Here is a 16968-nt window from a genome sequence, read left to right on the forward strand (position 1 = left end):
CTGTCTTGCCCAGGCTGGTCTCAAACTCCTGAGCTCGAGCAGTCTTTCCATCTCTGCCTCCCAAAGTGCTGGGATTACGGGCATGAGCCACTGTGCCCGACCAAATATTCTTCTTTTTATTAGCTGATATAAAAGTCTACAAACAAGTTTTGAAATTAACTTGATGCCTTTATTTATGGCAAATGGGCAAAAGATCATTTTGACAATTTTTATTTATATTATATGTTCTAGGACCTTTCCTCTCTATGCTTAATATAAGTTATGGTTATGAGCCACAGACACAATTGCTTAAAGGGAAAAATGGTTTATTTCCCACATACTCTTTGAATTCCTTTCACATCATTATTTAATATTACATTAGGAGAAATTTTAGGAAAAAAAGATGCTCATAATTCTACCTACCCAACGAAATATTTTTAATTTTTTATACATATATAGTGCTATCTCATTTTTATCCATGAAACTTACACACATGTAAGTATGATTAGGAGTATGCTTGTAGTTTGTATTTTTTGTTTGTTTATGAAACATATATTTTCTCTGTTGCTATAAGTGTTTGTAATTGATTGTTAATGGCCAATAGTTGAATGAATCAAATTTCACAAAACCTTTTTCCACTGTGGTATATTTGGTTTGCATCACATCTGGCTCTTATGGAAACATCTAAGACTGTCTTGGAAAGTTAAATAATTTTCCCATCACTAAATTACACTGTCCCAGGCTTATTTAGGGTGCGGTGCTAGCATTTCTTCGTAATCAGGTGGGAAGAACTGGGTCTTCACAAATCTACTCTTAGCATGGTAGTAACTGGCTTTAAAAACAGTCAACCCTTATTTTTCATGGATTTCATATTTGCAAATTCACCTGCTTGCTGAAATTAAGTTGCAATCCTAAAATCAACACTTGTGGCACTTTTGCAGTCATTCACGGGCATTCAGAGTGGGAAAAAATGTGGGTGGCCTGACACATATGTTCCAAGCTGAGGTCAAACACAGCAACACTCTGCCTTCTTGTTCCAGCTGTTGTTGTTGTTTGTTTGTTTGTTTGTTTTTTGAGATGGAGTCTCACTCTGTCTACCAGGCTGCAGTGCAGTGGCTCGATCTCAGCTCACTGTAACCTACACCTCCTGGGTTCAAGCAATTCTCCTGCCTCAGCCTCCCAAGTAGCTGGGAATACAGGCACATGCCACCATACCCAGCTAAGTTTTGTATTTTTAGTAGAGATGGGGTTTCCCCATGTTCATCAGGCTGGTCTCGAACTCCTGACCTCAGGTAATCCACCCACCTTGGCCTTGAGCCACCACTCCCAGCCTTGTTCCAGCTTTTATATTGTTAACAAGTGTCCTTTTTCACAGCCTGTTTAGTGTCACATTTTGCAATTTTGTGGTTTTTTTTTTTTTTTTTTTTTTTTTTTTTTAAGAGGTGGGGTCTTGCTGTGTTACCCAGGTTGATCTCGAACTCCTGAGCTCAAGTGCCTTCAGCCTTGGCCTCCCAAAGTGCTGGGATTACAGGTATGAGCCACCACATGTGGTTTCAGTTTTGTGCTTTTTTGGTTGGCGATTTTGCCATTTAAATCCCCAGGCATAGTGCTGCAGTGCTATCTAGTTCCTAAGCACAGGAAGGCTGTGAGGTGCCTTATGGAGAAAATGTGTCTTAAATAAGCTTCATTCAGGCATTTACAGAGCTCTTGGTGATGAGCTTGATGATAACGAGTCAACAATATACATTTTAAAAGACACCTCTAACTAGAGACACACATAAAACAAGGTTATATATTGATCAATTAAAAGAAAGTGTTGTAACCAGAGACTCAAGGAAACCAAGCCTTGTATTTTTCCTGGGGACAATGGTTTAGCATTTACTACTTCTGTGTTTGCAGAGATTTTATAGAAGATAACTTCTGCAAATGATGAAAATCAGCTCCACATTGGGAGAGTATCTGGACAAAGAAATGAAATGAAGTCAGATCATAGAATCTCCCTTTCCCAATCCCTAAAAGGAACGGGTAAAAAGGTAAAAACTAGCAGCTCTTCAAGAGAATTAAGACAGAGGGAAATCGTCTGGCGCTGGCTAATTTCTGTTTGCCCCCTAGCCCCACTTGCTACCCCTCTGTTATAGTTAATTTTATGTGTCAACTTGACTGGGTCACAGAATGCCCAATATCTGTTAAATGTTATTTCTGGATAGGTCTGTGAGGATGTTTCTGGAAAAGGTCAGCATTTGAATCAGTGGACGGAGTAAAAGCAAATGGCTTCCAATGTGAGTGACACCATCCAATCCAATCCACTGAGTGCCCGAGTGGCAGATGGTTGAATTAGCTCTGCCTGGCTGTTTGGACTCTGACATCAATCTTCTCCTGTCCTCAGCGCTCCTGGTTATTAAGCCTTCAGACTCGGGTTGGAATCTACACCCGTGGCTCTCCAGCTCTCAGGCCTTCAAACTATACCATTGGTTTTCTTTGGTTTCCAGCTTGCAAACAGCAGATGGTGGACTTCAAGGCCTCCATAATTGTACAAGCCAATCCTTTATAATAAATATCTTCATATCTATGTGTTTCTCTGGAGAACCCTGACTAATGCACTTTCTCCATGCTGCTCTCTGCTCCACAACACAGGCTGCTGTGGACTCCATCAGTAGGGCTCTTGTGCCCTATAACTTCTGTTTGTGTTTGACAACAAGATGCCTAGGCATGAGGTAGAGGACAGAGGGGATTGAGATCATGGTGTTTGTCCCCTGCTCCCTCTACAAGGTGGCCAGCTGGCACTCCAATTCTTTCCAGATTGTTTACCTCATCTTTCAGGCTTAGGGTTGCTGGCATGGCTACTGCTAGCTGCAGACATTTGCCCTGTGCCCTGGGGTTTCTGTGCACCTGCACCATTGCACAGTGCCCTGTATGGAAACTTCCCTGAACTCTCCTGTTGCAAGTGTGCCTGTGCTGACTGTGGAGACCCAGACTGACATGCTCCCCAACTCATTGGATGAGGCCAGTATAACCTTGAAACCCAAACCAGGAAAGCACAATATGAGAAAAAACAATCATCGGCCAGTTTAACTCATGAAGATAGATACAAAAATTCTGAAGAAAACATTAGTAAACGTACCATGCACAAATATCTGGATGGATTATGGACATAAATGGGAAATGCTGAACTTTAAAAATTTCAGAAAAAATTATTTAAAAGTAGCTTTATGACCCTGATTTCCTAAATAAGACATAAAAATGCAAACCATGAGAGAAAAATCAATACATTCTTTCCATTAAGAATATTTTTTCATCAACATGCCATAAATAAAATGAAAAGACAACCACAACCCAGAGGATGATATTTGCAAGAAGGATAAAGAAATCCTACGAATCAGCTGAAGACAACCAAAAAGAAAAATGGGCAAAAGAGCTGAACCTGAAGTCTTAATTACAGATTTCAACAAACTCTTGGCCCTCTTCTGCTTTTGCTGCTCATTACTTCAGTGGGAAGAGCATCTGCTTACAGAAAACCAGAAAGATCTCAGGAGAAGGTGGAAGCAGGAGTGTCGCGGCCTGCAGAATCCACCTGCTTTTTCTTTGCTTTCAAAATGGAACCTGATGACTATTTAAGAGCTGGTAAACAGATACCGTGTTATGGAAAACGTCTGCAGAAAGGAGACCAAAGGCTGGGTGAGGATGATGACCTCCCCATAAGCCCCTCCACCCTGGACATCCTTGGCCTCTTGTGACATGCTCTGACTTTTTAAGCCTTGTGATTTCTCAGGTTTCTGGGTCTGGAAAGAGAAAATGTACCCTGGGACCTTTGGAGTGATGCCAGTTTGGAACCATCTGTAGCACCGCCTTGTTTGCTGACATTCTGTGTGCCTGCCGCTGGCCTGCTCCCCAGAATCAGAAGGCATTTCCAGCCAAGGTCAGCCATGTTCTTCTGCCGCTGCCCTGGAGGCGAGGGCTCAGGGCTGCAGTGGGAGCTGCTGCTGGCAGTGTGGACTCTGCTCCCCTACCCCCGCCCTGCAGCCATGGCTGGGAGAGTCCTCAAGCAGGCACAGACTGCTAACCATTCCTTCCTGGGCCATGTGTGGAGGGTGCCTGGCAGCAGACGGGTCGCAAATAGACTTGCTTTCTGCCTGGGTTATATCCAGGTCAGCAGCCAGCCTAGAACAAAACTATTTAGGGGAAAAAGCAGAGCTTGTCAAATAGTGCGACAAGCAAAAAAAGAAAAAAAAGAAAGAAAAGAGAGAGTGGAGAGAAGAAACCAACTGAGATCAGCCGTGTTATTTACAGAGGATGATTTGTTTCCCCAGAGTGATGGGAAAATTTCAGATAGCAGATGTAAGCTGATGGAGAGAGTGTCACAGTGTGACCCTTTCCCAGCACCAATGCCATATCTACTGGTGAAGGAGTGATGAAAAGCTACAGCCAGGAAACTCCCTGTCTGCAGGTTCCTCAGCCCACGCAAGCAGAGCCTGCTGGGATAAAACACATCACCATGTTCTTGTTTGTTTCCTGCTTCTCCTAGGAGCTTGACTGATAAAGAAATCCTGAGCTTGGTCGTCAACAGAGAGAACCAGGAAGTTCTGCAACTCATAGAGGGCCCCTGTGGGACACGCACCATCTCATCCACACAGGACCAAGCCACGGGTTGATCCAACAGGAATCCCACACTTGCCATCATGCCAGGTCCAGCAGTGGCCTGTTACCAGGTTCAGCTCATGAGATAGGAGGCCTGGTTTGCTGGACTCCTGGGAAAGATACGTTCCTTCCTTCTTTCCTTCCTTCCTTCCTTCCTTCTTCCTTCCTTCCTTCCTTCCTTCCTTCCTTCCTTCCTTCCTTCCTTCCTTCCTTCCTTCCTTCCTTCCTTCCTTTTTCTTTCTTTCTTTCTTTTTAGACGGGGTCTTACTCTGTAGGATAGGCTGGAGTGCAGTGGCACAATCACAGCTCACTGCATTCTAGACCTCCAGGGCTCAAGCGATCCTTTCACCTCAGCCTCCAGAGTTGCTGAGACTATAGGCGTGTGCTCCCTGGCTAATTTTTGTGTTTTTTAGTAGAGATGGGGTTTCACCATGTTGGCCAGGCAGATCTTGAACTCCTGGCCTCATGTGATCTGCCCACCTTGGCCTCCCCAAAGTGTTGGGATTACAGGTGTGAGCCACTGCGCCAGGCCAAATTGCACATATTTAAAGTGTACAATTTGATGAGATTTGTCGTACGTATGCATCTGTGGAATCATCACTACAATTCATACAACAGACATATCTATTACCTGAAGTTTTCTCATGCCCTTTTGCTATCCTTCTCTCCTATGCCCCTCATTCCACGGACATGAGCAGACCCCACATTTCCTGTTATTCCATTGTCTAACCAGAGCTCGTATTTTTCCCTTCTTTTATTGGCAAGAACAGGGCTCCTATTTGTTATAGCCAGCACTCCTAATTTACTCTTGTTCCATGGAAATACTCAGGCCCCTACTTTTCCGTTATTTCATGGCAGTAACCAGACAACTAAGTCCTCTATTTCCCTTTGTTTTGTCACTCAAGCTGGAGTGCTTGGTGCGATCTCAGCTCATTGCAGCCTTGACTTCTCTTGGGCTCAGGCGATCCTCCCACTTCAGCTTCCCGAGTAGCTGGGACTACAGGTATGTGCCACCATGCCTGGCTAATTTTTGTATTTTCTGTAGAGACAGGGTTTCATCATGTTGCCCAGGCTGGTCTGGAACTCCTGGGCTGAAGCAATCCTCCAGCCTCAGCCCCCAAGCGTCAGCCACTATGCTCTGCCCCTATTCCATGCTGTAACCAAGCTCCCTGTCTCCCTTTATACATGCACCTGACCAGAATCGTATTTTTTCCTGATTCCATGTCCACAGAGTCAGAGATCAGCATTCTACTGCCACAAGCTAAGGAATGCCAGTGTGACCTGTTAGGCCCCTCACATCTCCTTCTGTAGCATAGCCAGGGCCTATGTTTTCCTTTTCTTCAATTAAAATTGCCAGTGACTCATTTTCCTCTTTACAGACGCAACCAACTCCCATGTTTCTTAAGCAGATTTATTGCTTATTCTTAAGCAATGCTTTGAGCCCCACATCCATGGGGTTTCGAATACGGCCCAACTAATGTTATTTTTCCTCTCTATGGGCCTCAGTCTGACAGGAGTATTCCAGGTGTCCAGGGGATGCTGAGATGACCCAGGTCTGAGTGGCCTCCCCGATTACTCAGAATCCTTCATTATCTATTCTACAGCAAGTGGCCCTCGGCAGCTCAGGCTCAGGGAATTTCAAACATATCACCTCCACCGGCTGGACAAGTCCTCTCGAGACAGGCTCTGGGGCCAAGGGAGGATGTTGTGACAGGTGCTAGCAACATTGTCATGATGGAAGGTGGCCTGGCTTCCGGGACAGGAGGGACCTGACCAGGCCAAGGGTTAAGTGTGGGTTCAGAGTCACAGAAGAATCACGAAGAAGATGTTCTTATGCACCCGACACCTGACTTGGGAGCAGGTTCTTTGCCTATATCCAGTTAGTCTCTACCACAACCCAAGAGGAGTCTTTCTCCCCATTCTCATATTACAGATGAAGAAACTCAGCATAGGGAGATGAGGTAACTCTCCCAGAGTCCCCAGCGAAGGACTTGAGCCAGGACAGTTGGATCCTAAGGCTCCTGCTTCCCCCCTCCTCAGCACGCTACTCTTCATAGAACAATGCTTTATTTACTTTTGGACATTTTAACCTTTATTTTGGAATAATTTCAGACTTAAACAAAGGTTGCAAAAATAGCGTAAAGCATTCTCATATACCCTTCATTCCACTTCCCCAAATTTTAACTTATTATACAATCACAGTACAACGGTGAAAACTAGAATATCAACATTCACACAATACTATTAACTAATCTGCAGATTTTATTCACATTTCATCAACTATTCCACTAATGTTTTGTTCTGGTGGGATTCCATTTAGGGTGTTTGTCTGCTGCTTTTTGTTTTTCCTTTTTTCTTTTTCTTTTTCTTTTTTTTTTTTTTTTTTTTTTTTTTGAGACAGAGTCTCACTCTGTCACCCAGGCTGGAGTGCAGCGGCGCCATCCCGGCTCACTTCAGCCTCCACCTCCTGGGTTCAAGCGATTCTCCTGCCTCAGCCTCTCGAGTAACTGGCACTGTAGGTGCATGCCACCACACCCAGCTAATTTTGTATTTTTAGTAGAGACGGGATTTTACCACGTTGGCCAGGCTGATCTCGAACTCCTGACCTCTGGTGATTCACCCACCTCAACCTCCCAAAATGCTGAGATTACAGGCGTGAGCCACCGTGCCCAGCCAGTAAATGTTTTTAAAATAGGGCACTCATGGACTTTTGAGGGTAAGTGACACCTAATCTTCAGGGGTCTGCAGGATAATTTCTAAATGGGGCTCACAGCTTATTCGTCCCTCATAGGGAGGCTGCAATTACCTCACAAAGCTCCACTAGGGTCACAACAAGGTAGCAAAAGCCAGGGCAGGGCCTGCAGGTACATGGGGATCCCGCAGGCAGAAATCTGTGGTGGGTGGGTGGCAGGTGAGCAAGGAGAACGTGTCTCTAAAGGAAGCACAGGGAACAGGTGGTGGCTTGGTAAGACAGTTGGAGCCCAAGGTAGGTAAGAAGAATGTACCACCTCTTGCTCCATATGACTGCTTCCTTATATCTCAGTTCAGATACTACCTTCTCCATAAGGCCTCCTCCCTTCCTGTAAGTGATGCTTCTCTATGACCCAGATCCTACTGCAGAGCACTGGAGGGGCTGTTCTGGGGGCTTTCTTCCCTGAGACCTGTGAAGGCAGGGAGAGGGGCTTGCACACCTTGGCAAGTGTTTAAAAATTTTGCTTGCCTGGATCACCAAAGAACTGAATGGGTGGTGTAAATGGGTAGAAAATGAACTGACTGGAAAGTGAGTGACAAGGTTCAGTTTGAATCTCTGTTTAAATGCAGGCAGGCCATCCCCCAGGAAAGCCTATGTTGGTGAGGGTCACCGTGGGAGAACGAGTGAGCTACTGCCTGGCACCACCACACCCTGGAAGGTGCAGTTGGGAAGAAGCTTTCCGAGGCTGTAGACATGGGGATCAGATGCTGGAGAAACCCCCTGCTGCTGCTGATTGCCCTGGTCCTGTCGGCCAAGCTGGGTCACTTCCAAAGGTGGGAGGGCTTCCAGGAGAAGCCTATGAGCAAGAAGAACATGAATTCAACGCTTAACTTCTTCATTCAATCCTACAACAATGCCAGCAACGACACCTACTTATATCGAGTTCAGAAGCTAATTCGAAGTCAGATGCAGGTTTGTACCTTGCTCTTCCCAGACATCAGCAGGCCCCGTTCTTGCCCTTTCAGACACATGAGGATTCTGGGGTGGCTCCCGAAACAACCGAGCAGTGGTTCTCCGTGAGGTCGCGAGTGGGGAGCATTTTCACTTGTAGTGGGTCCATTGTAGAGTTGTTCAGATTCCAGAATGTCCTCAGCCATGCTTCTAAAATTCTTTTCTAAGGACTGGCACGAACTCTAACTCCATTACACTTAGAAACAAAAATGTTCACTGAGGATTGAACTCTTCCTTCCTTCCTTCCTTTCTTTCTCTCTCTCTCTCTTTCTTTCTTTTTTTGAGATGGAGTTTCACTCTTGTTGCCCAAGTTGGAGTGCAATGGCATAATCTCGGCTTGCTGCAACCTCCACCTCCTGGGTTTAAGCGATTGTCCTGCCTCAGCCTCCCGAGTAGCTGGGATTACAGGTGTGCGCCACCACGCCTAGCTAATTTTTTGTATTTTTAGTAGAAACAGTGTTTCACCATGTTAGCCAGGCTGGTCTCGAACTCCTGACCTCAGGTGATCTGCCCGCCTTGGCCTCCCAAAGTGCTGGGGTTACACGCATGAGCCACCACGCCTGGCCAACTCTTTTTCCTTGGGAAGAATTGCCTTTCATTCTGATATTTGACCCTGCCAGAGTGACAGCAAGGATGATTTTGCTCCCTTTAAAGTTCTCATTTGGCAAAATACAAATATTCTCTGTAGGCCTGTAGCCCCCAATATTTTTTCAATGTCCAGGGTTGTAAAATTCAAAACTGGGTTTTGTGTGTTATACAAACTTCACATTACAGAGAGGGTTTATTCTGGAAGTGGAGGGGATGTGAGAAGTAGGGTTCAGCCAGATCACCTCACCTTCTGTTTTACATATAAAATTTATCTGAAATATATTAATTGAAGGATAATAGAAGAAAGAAAAGTTGTTTGGGAACCATTTTTATTGGTCCAACATTTCCTCAAGGTCAGAATAATAAATTATACAGTCACCCTTGGTGTCCATGAGGAATTGGTTCCAGGACCCCTCAGGATGCCCACATCCACGGATTCTCAGGTCTCTTCTGTAAAATGGAATAGCATTTCCACATAACCTATGCACATCTTCCTACATATGGTAAATCATTTCTAGATTAATTATAATAACTGGTACAGTGTAAATGCTATGTAGATAATTATTATACTGTACTGTTTAGTGATTAATTACAAGACAAAAATGTTCAGTATAGAGGCAACCATACTTTTTTTTTCCTGAATATTTTGATGCACAGTTGTTTGCATCCACAGATGTGGAGCTCATAAGTACAGAGGGCCGACTGTAGAAGTTGGGGCAGCAACAATGCTATGTCCTAGTTCAATTAGCTGGATTTGGGAAAACACAACTGGCTATGGGAAAGCTCTTTGGCCAGAGAGTAAGGCAACTGTAACTGAGAGAACCCGCAAGGAGGGAGTGCAGGGTGGGCAGGACCAGTCAGCGTAGGTCAAACCCTTATCCCAATGCAGACTGTCCCGCGGACTAGCTCAGTGAGGCACTACTACCACAAGATGGCGATGTTGTCCATTTGGTTCTTGGTTCTTCCTCTCTTAGTTGAGACCCCAAGGAGGCTTGTCTTGTGAAATCAATTACCATTAAGTTAGCTGTTAAAGAATAATGATGAGCATTTGATGTCATTCATATTGATAAGGAGACAGAACAGGCATGCCTCCTGGTAGCTGGGTGGATCTTGGCATGGGCCTCTGGGCACCTCCACACCCAGACGATTGTGTCTGTCCTTACACCTCACAGAGGGAACAAGGGCAGGCATGGAGGGCTGTCAGGTGCCTCTGGGGCTTCACGCCCAGCTCCTTCTGATTGAGGCTCTTGGTCAAGTGACATCCAGACTCTCCAGGCCTCAGTTTCTTCACCTGCGAAGTGGCTCAGAATAGGAGGGAAGTACTTATCACAGTGCCAACATCTAATAGCACTTGTAAAAATCTTTGCCGTTATTACTACTACTCCTGTCATTATCAAACAAATAAGTCTAATAATGAATAACTCTTTGCACACTGGAACATCACTTACAGTGATGACTGGTGGTTTAGTTTTTTCTTACATTCCGAGCGTGCTGAAAGTCAGTGTGACCATGCCTGGCACAGCCCTACAAATGCCCATGCGTGGATGGCCCCTGCATGCATGGGTGCTGGGAGCCTGGTACTGCCCTCAGGCCTAGCCCCCCTGCTGCCCTGTCCCAGTATTTGCTAAGGGTGTCTTCCTCCCAGGAGCAGTGTGGGCACTCTCTGCGTCAGTCACCACCCCAGAGACGACCAAGCCCTCTTGATGGGCTTGACCAACAGTGACAGGGCAAGGCAGCAGGGAGCCTCCCAGAGCTCCTGCACTGGTGAAGATCCACTAATCCACGCATCTACTCAGCGAATCCAGCTCAGAACCGGACAGGGAACTGTAACCCCCAAGCTCTCTGTTAGAGTCTCCCTTCTGGGAGTAGGACCTCCCTGCCCACAAGGGCTTTTCCAGGCTCCAACCCCTGTAGGGTTCACGGCCTCACACTTGATCACAAGTGAAAGAGCCATGGGGAAATCCCTGGCGTGCGTTCTCCGTGGCTCGTGTACTCACCACGCCTCCTTCCTTCATTTCTGTACACGCTAATAGGAAACTGGCATTATTCTCCTTGTTTCCTAGATGAGGAAACTGAGGCTCAGGAAAATGGAGGGACTCCCCCATGGTGACAGAGTCTGCAGGGGATAAAGCCAGATTTTGTGTTCTGTCACTCTCCTAACACCGAATCTGCTTCAAAGTAATGCTGCAGACACTTTGCTAAAACATTTAATAATTTATAATTATGAAAATATTTAAAATGTATTTTATGCATTAAGGGAAATGCATGCTTCCATTTAGCCCACATAACAACTCCATGAGCAGGCACAATTGTGATTTGTACTTTGTAAGTGGAAAAGCTGAGGATGCTAAGTAGCTTGCTCAAGGTCAGTCAGTAAATGGAAAATGCGTGCCCCAAATCAATTTGATTTCAAAACTGTTTTTAACTGTATTGTTAAGCTGCCTTCCGCTAGGTTGGTCAGGAAGGATAGCAGGGAGACAGGAAGTGGTGGAAGGGACTGGGAGGGTGGGGACAAGATGCTGACTCTGTTGCATTATGAAGGCCACATGAGCCAGCCTGGGAGTGGCCTGTGGTGGCCAGGCAACCCAGCTTGATGTTACCTCTTCTGTCCTGAGGATGGAAAGGAGGCAGGTGAGAAGCTTTCTGTGGCTGCTGCAGCAAACCAACCTATGACCAGGGGCTCTGGCTGCCATTGCCCTCCCTCCAGCCAGAAGTAGGGAGAAGGGAGCTCTGCTTTTGGTGGGTAAGCTCCGGGAACAAGGACTATGGCTCTGGGGGCTTTACTCTCAGTCCTAGCTTCTCCAGGAGAGGTTCATCCACCGGATGCTTGGAGTCCACACTAACAGCACAACTGATTCTCTGCAGCTGACGACAGGAGTGGAGTATATAGTTACCGTGAAGATTGGCCGGACCAAATGCAAGAGGAATGACACGAGCAATTCTTCCTGTCCCCTGCAAAGCAAGAAGCTGAGAAAGGTGTGTAGTAGGAGTCATCCCAAAGGGACTTGTGAAGTGAACATTTTAAAAAGCAACAGCTAGCAGTTGGCAGTTTTTCCACTTATGTGGATTGGGGCCAGCTGGGGCCCAGCCCTGGAGCTGCCTGCACCTCCTAAGGGGGAAAGAGGGAGATTTTATATTTGGGCTGGTACAGCCCTGCACCCAGGCCTCTAGTTGCCTGAACCTGTCTCCAACCTGGCCCGCTCCCCAGACCCTCTGTGTGAAAGTAGTGTTTGCCTTTCCTTGGGGTCCTTCTTCTGTCTTCTCCCTCCCTCTCCAGGTCTCTAAGCATTGTCCAATTTCCTCCTTGTTCCCTCCTATTTTTCCTGGTCCGTCAGTGGCACCCCTTGAAAGCTGGCAGATACAAGTGGCTCCCCCATGCCTAGGGAGGTGCAGGAGAAGGGGACGATGCTGTTGCTCCTTGCTGGCCTGCCTGGTCCATATCACAGGGTTCTGCCAGGCCACAGGCTCCAGCTGCACCTGCTGTGGGTCCCAAGTGGCTGGGTAGGGGGAAGACAGGGTGACATTCCTGTTGCAGACTGGCCCTCCTTTCTGTTTCTACCCTTGACTGTGGGCAGCTCCCCTCTCTGCCGACGGGGTTCATGAGCAGCCACAGGGACAGACCTGGGGAACAGGCGCCTGTTGCTCGCCTTTGAAAAATACTTCCCCCAAAGTCTGTTTTCTTCCTTCTTCCACAGAGTTTAATTTGCGAGTCTTTGATATACACCGTGCCCTGGATAAACTATTTCCAGCTCTGGAACAATTCCTGTCTGGAGGCCTGAGCATGTGAGCAGAAACCTTGGATGAGGGCTCAGACGATTGAGTTGTGCACTGGCTATTATTAAACTGTAAAGGATCATGTCTCCCTCATTGGGGTCTAATTACACATGCACACACACACATGCACACACACATGATTGTACACGCATGCACACATGCACACACTTTCACAACCCCCATACACAACGCTCACACTCACGACACCCTCACACTCTCACCACTCACACACAGGCACACCCACTTTAACAGCCTCACACACTCATCCACCCGCCCAGCCGCTCACTCATACATGTCAAACACATGCACACTCACTCACACACACTTTCAGTGGTCTTCAGGGGTTGGTACAATCTTTTCTTTCTGTCTTTTTTTTTTTTTTTTGAGACACAGTCTTGCTCTGTTGCCCAGGCTGGAGAGAAGTGGCACAATCACAGTTCACTGAAGTCTCGTCTTCCTCGGGCTCAAGTGATCCTTTCACCTTAGCCTTCCAATAGCTGAGACTACAGTAGCACACCGCTATGTCCAGCTAATTTTTTTTTTTTTTTGAGATGGAGTCTCGCTCTGTCGCCTAGGCTGGAGTGCAGTGGCATGATCTCGGCTCACCGCAACCTCCGCCTCCTGGGTTGACGCCATTCTCCTGCCTGTCTCCCAAGTAGCTGGGACTACAGGTGCCCGCCGCCATGCTTGGCTAATTTTTTGTATTTTTAGTAGAGACGGGGTTTCACTGTGTTAGCCAGCATGGTCTCCATCTCCTGACCTTGCAATCTGCCCGCCTCAGCCTCCCAAAGTGCTGGGATTACGGGCATGAGGCACCACACCCGGCCATCCATCTAACTTTTTAAAACACTTCTTTTTGTAGAGACAATATCTCCCTTTGTTGCCTAGGCTGGTCATGAACTCCTGGGCTCAAATGATCCTCCTGCCTCAGTCTCCCAAAGTGTTGGGATTACAGGCGTGAGCCACCGTGCCCACCCAGCTTGTGTAATTACAATAGAATGTTCATAATCATTGGGGAAACCTCATCATTCTTTCTTTTTCAAAGAGACGGAGTCTCCCTCTCTTGCCCAGGCTGGAGTGCAGTGGTGTGATCTCTGCTCACTGCAAGCTGCGCCTCCTGGGTTCACGCCATTCTCCTGCCTCAGCCTCCCAAGTAGCTGGGACTACAGGCACTCACCACCATTAGCCCGCCCAGCTAATTTTTTGTATTTTTAGTAGAGATAGGGTTTCACTGTGTTAGCCAGGATGGTCTTGATCTCCTGACCTCGTGATCCGCCCACCTCTGCCTTCCAAAGTGCTGGGATTACAGGCGTGAACCACCATGCCCGGCTTGAAACCTCACCATTCTTTCTACACCACCCCACCTCTCTATGGCTTTTCGGAAATAATGGCAACTTGAGGGAGTATTGCTAAAGAGAAAGAATAAACACAGAGCAAGAACCTCAAACTTGACAGCAAGACCTGAGGGAGAAGAGAGGATGGAGGAAGAGAATTAAAGGAGGTGAAATTCCTGTGCAAAAACAACCCTAGTTCTGACCCTAGTGTGGGGAGCCCTATTTCTTCCCAGCACATACACAACACTGTGACTCACACACAGTTTTGTGAGTGTGTCTGAGATTCCCAAGACCAAAATCACATTGAGTGACTCACTAGAGGACTCACAGGACTCAGCCTAGTGTCATTCTCACAGCTGTGATATGACAACAATGGGACACAGGGCGAAACCAGCAAAAGCAAAAGGTTCAGAAAACCAGGCGGGAGCTTCTGGAGTCCTCTCCCAGTGCCATTACACAGAGCACGCTCAATTCCCCCAGAAGTGAGCTGTGGCAGTATGTATCACAAGGAAGTTCCTTAAAACACATCAGCCAGGGTTTTTATTGGGGGCTGGTCATGAAGGCAGCCTCTACCTGGCATATGCCAAAATTCCAGACTCCTGGAGGAGAGCAGGGGTTCAACATCAACCTCACTGCTGTACAGAGAGTGTAGACACACTGAAGCCCTCTTATCATGTAGGAAAAGTTTTCCATCAAACTGTTGACCCTCCAAGTTCTCAAACTCCAACCAAGGCCAGACTTATAAGCAGCCTGCCTGCCTGCCTTCCTTCCTTCCTTCCTCCCTCCCTCCCTCCTGCCGTTCCTTCCTTCCTTCTTTCCTTTTTTTTTTTTTTTTTTTTTTTTTTTAATGGAGTCTCTCTGCTGCCAGGCTGGAGTGCAGTGGCACGATCTTGACTCACTGCAGTTTCTGCCTCCCAGGTTCCAGCAATTCTCCTGCCTCAGCCTCCCTAGTAGCTGGGACTACAGGTGCATGCTGCCACGCCCAGATAATTTTTTTGTATTTTTAGTAGAGACGGGGTTTCGCCATGTTGGCCGGGATGGTCTTGATCTCCTGACCTTGTGATCTGCCTGCCTCGGCCTCCCAATGTGCTGGGATTACAGGTGTAAGCCACCGCGCCCAGCCTGCAAACAGTCTTTCTAAAGACAGCAGTTCAGGCGGGCCATGCAAACTCTTTTCTGCACACTGAGTCATTGAACAGCCTCCCATATTCTTGTGGCTGCTAAAACAAGACCTGTGTTTTCTCCCCTTCTCTGGCTGACAGTTGATTAGAGAAGGTGCATGTTAGACCAGAAATGGTCTCACAACCACAGACAATGGCTGACAGTGTGCCTATTGTACCACTTGACCATTCAGCCTCTTCCCAAGCACCAGTGCCACGAGCCGGTCATAATGGCACTTGAGGGAGTATTGCTAAAGAGAAAGAATAAACACAGAGCAAGAACCTCAAACTTGACAGCAAGACCTGAGGGAGAAGAGAGGATGGAGGAAGACAATTAAAGGAGGTGAAATTCCTGTGCAAAAACAACCTCCCCACAAACATCACAAAAACAAAAAGGCCAGAAAGCACCCAGACCTGCAAATCTAAGCTAATTGAGGGCTGACTAGGTGACCAACACTGGTCGGCTGCCCACATTGTCCCATTTGATCATCATGGCCACTCTACGAAATGGCAACTTTTCCTCCACTTTATAGATGAAGAGCCTCCAAAGGCAGCCTCTGTCCAGATTCTAACATCTTAGCTTAACATAGCTTGTTGGTTGCATTTTTAGAAATGGAGTCATACAATGTATGTTCTTTTGTTTCTGGCTTCTTGAATTCAATACATCTGTGTTGTCTTGTGTAGTTATAGTTCACTTTCATTATTGTATAGAATTCCATTGTGTAAATATACCACAATTTATTGTACTGATAATGTACCTTTGGGTCGTTTTCAGCTTCTAAGAACAATAGCTATTAACAAGCATGCATGTACCTGTCTAATGCTAGACACATTACATGTGCTTCTTTTCTTTTCTTTCTTTCTTTTTTTTTTTTTTTTTTTTTTTTTGTGAGACAGAGTTTCACTCTTGTTGCCCAGGCTGGAGTGCAATGGCACGATCTTGGCTCACTGCAACCTCTGCCTCCCGGGTTCAAGGGATCCTCCTGCCTCAGCCTCCCAAGTAGCTAGGATTACAGGTGCCCACTGCCATGCCCAGCTAATTTTTTTTTTGTATTTTTAGTAGAGATGGGGTTTCACCATGTTGGCCAGGCTGGTCTTGAACACCTGACCTCAGGCAATCCACCCGCCTCGGCCTCCCAAAGTGCTGGGATTACAGGCGTGAGTCACTGTGCCTGGCCACATGCATGTGTTTCTATTGGATATATGCCTAAGAGTTAGTGGGTAATAGGATGTGCTTATGTTTAGCCTTTAGTTATTTTTTGCTCAAGACTTTTAAACATTTTTTGTTTTTTACCTAATTTGTTTTTCTAATGTTACTTACTTATCAATTTAAATTTTGTTCAATCTCTAAGTTCTTACTTTTTGAACACCTTTTATTTATATGGTCTAATTGTACTATTTCTATCATTTTTTTGCTTTCCAACTTTAGTCATCTCTTATTATTGTTATTGTTATTATTTATTATTTTATTTCCATAGGTTTTTGGGGAACAGGTGCTGTTTGGTTACATGGATAACTTCTTTTGTGGTGATTTCTGAGATTTTTGGCGCACCTCTCACCTGAGCTGTGCACGCTGTACCCAATGTGTATTTCTATCTCTTTAAATACAATTTCGTATGGACACTCTATTCTTTTTATAATGTTTCACCAAACTTTGTGGTATTATTTTGAATTTTTTAAAGTGAACTCTCCCACCACCACCCCCTGCCCATCTTGCTTTCATAACTGGCAAACAGGAAGGGTGGGCCTGAGCCAGCATCGAGACAGGAGTGGGCACCCAGGCCCTGGCTTAGTA

The 16968-nt window shown here is 46.3% G+C and overlaps 1 protein-coding gene across 3 annotated transcripts; it reads left to right on the forward strand.

The window, feature by feature from the left end:
• The first annotated feature begins 7441 nt into the window (after positions 1 to 7441).
• On the forward strand, positions 7442 to 16968 carry CSTL1 (cystatin like 1). 3 transcript variants are annotated; one of them, XM_050745537.1, is made up of 5 exons: positions 7479 to 7600; positions 7936 to 8278; positions 11771 to 11881; positions 12601 to 12688; positions 16652 to 16968. In XM_050745537.1, exons 2-4 carry the CDS (start codon positions 8060 to 8062, stop codon positions 12682 to 12684), a joined length of 414 nt encoding a protein of 137 aa, XP_050601494.1. In that variant the 5' UTR covers positions 7479 to 7600; positions 7936 to 8059; the 3' UTR covers positions 12685 to 12688; positions 16652 to 16968. The 3 variants fall into 3 exon arrangements, with proteins under 3 accessions (XP_050601493.1, XP_050601494.1, XP_050601492.1); XM_050745536.1 differs by lacking the exon at positions 16652 to 16968 and having other exon boundaries at positions 7442 to 7604; positions 12601 to 14864; XM_050745535.1 differs by lacking the exon at positions 16652 to 16968 and having other exon boundaries at positions 7480 to 7600; positions 12601 to 14864.

This window comes from Macaca thibetana, chromosome 10 (genome assembly GCF_024542745.1).
Source record: "Macaca thibetana thibetana isolate TM-01 chromosome 10, ASM2454274v1, whole genome shotgun sequence".
Lineage (NCBI taxonomy): Eukaryota > Metazoa > Chordata > Mammalia > Primates > Cercopithecidae > Macaca > Macaca thibetana.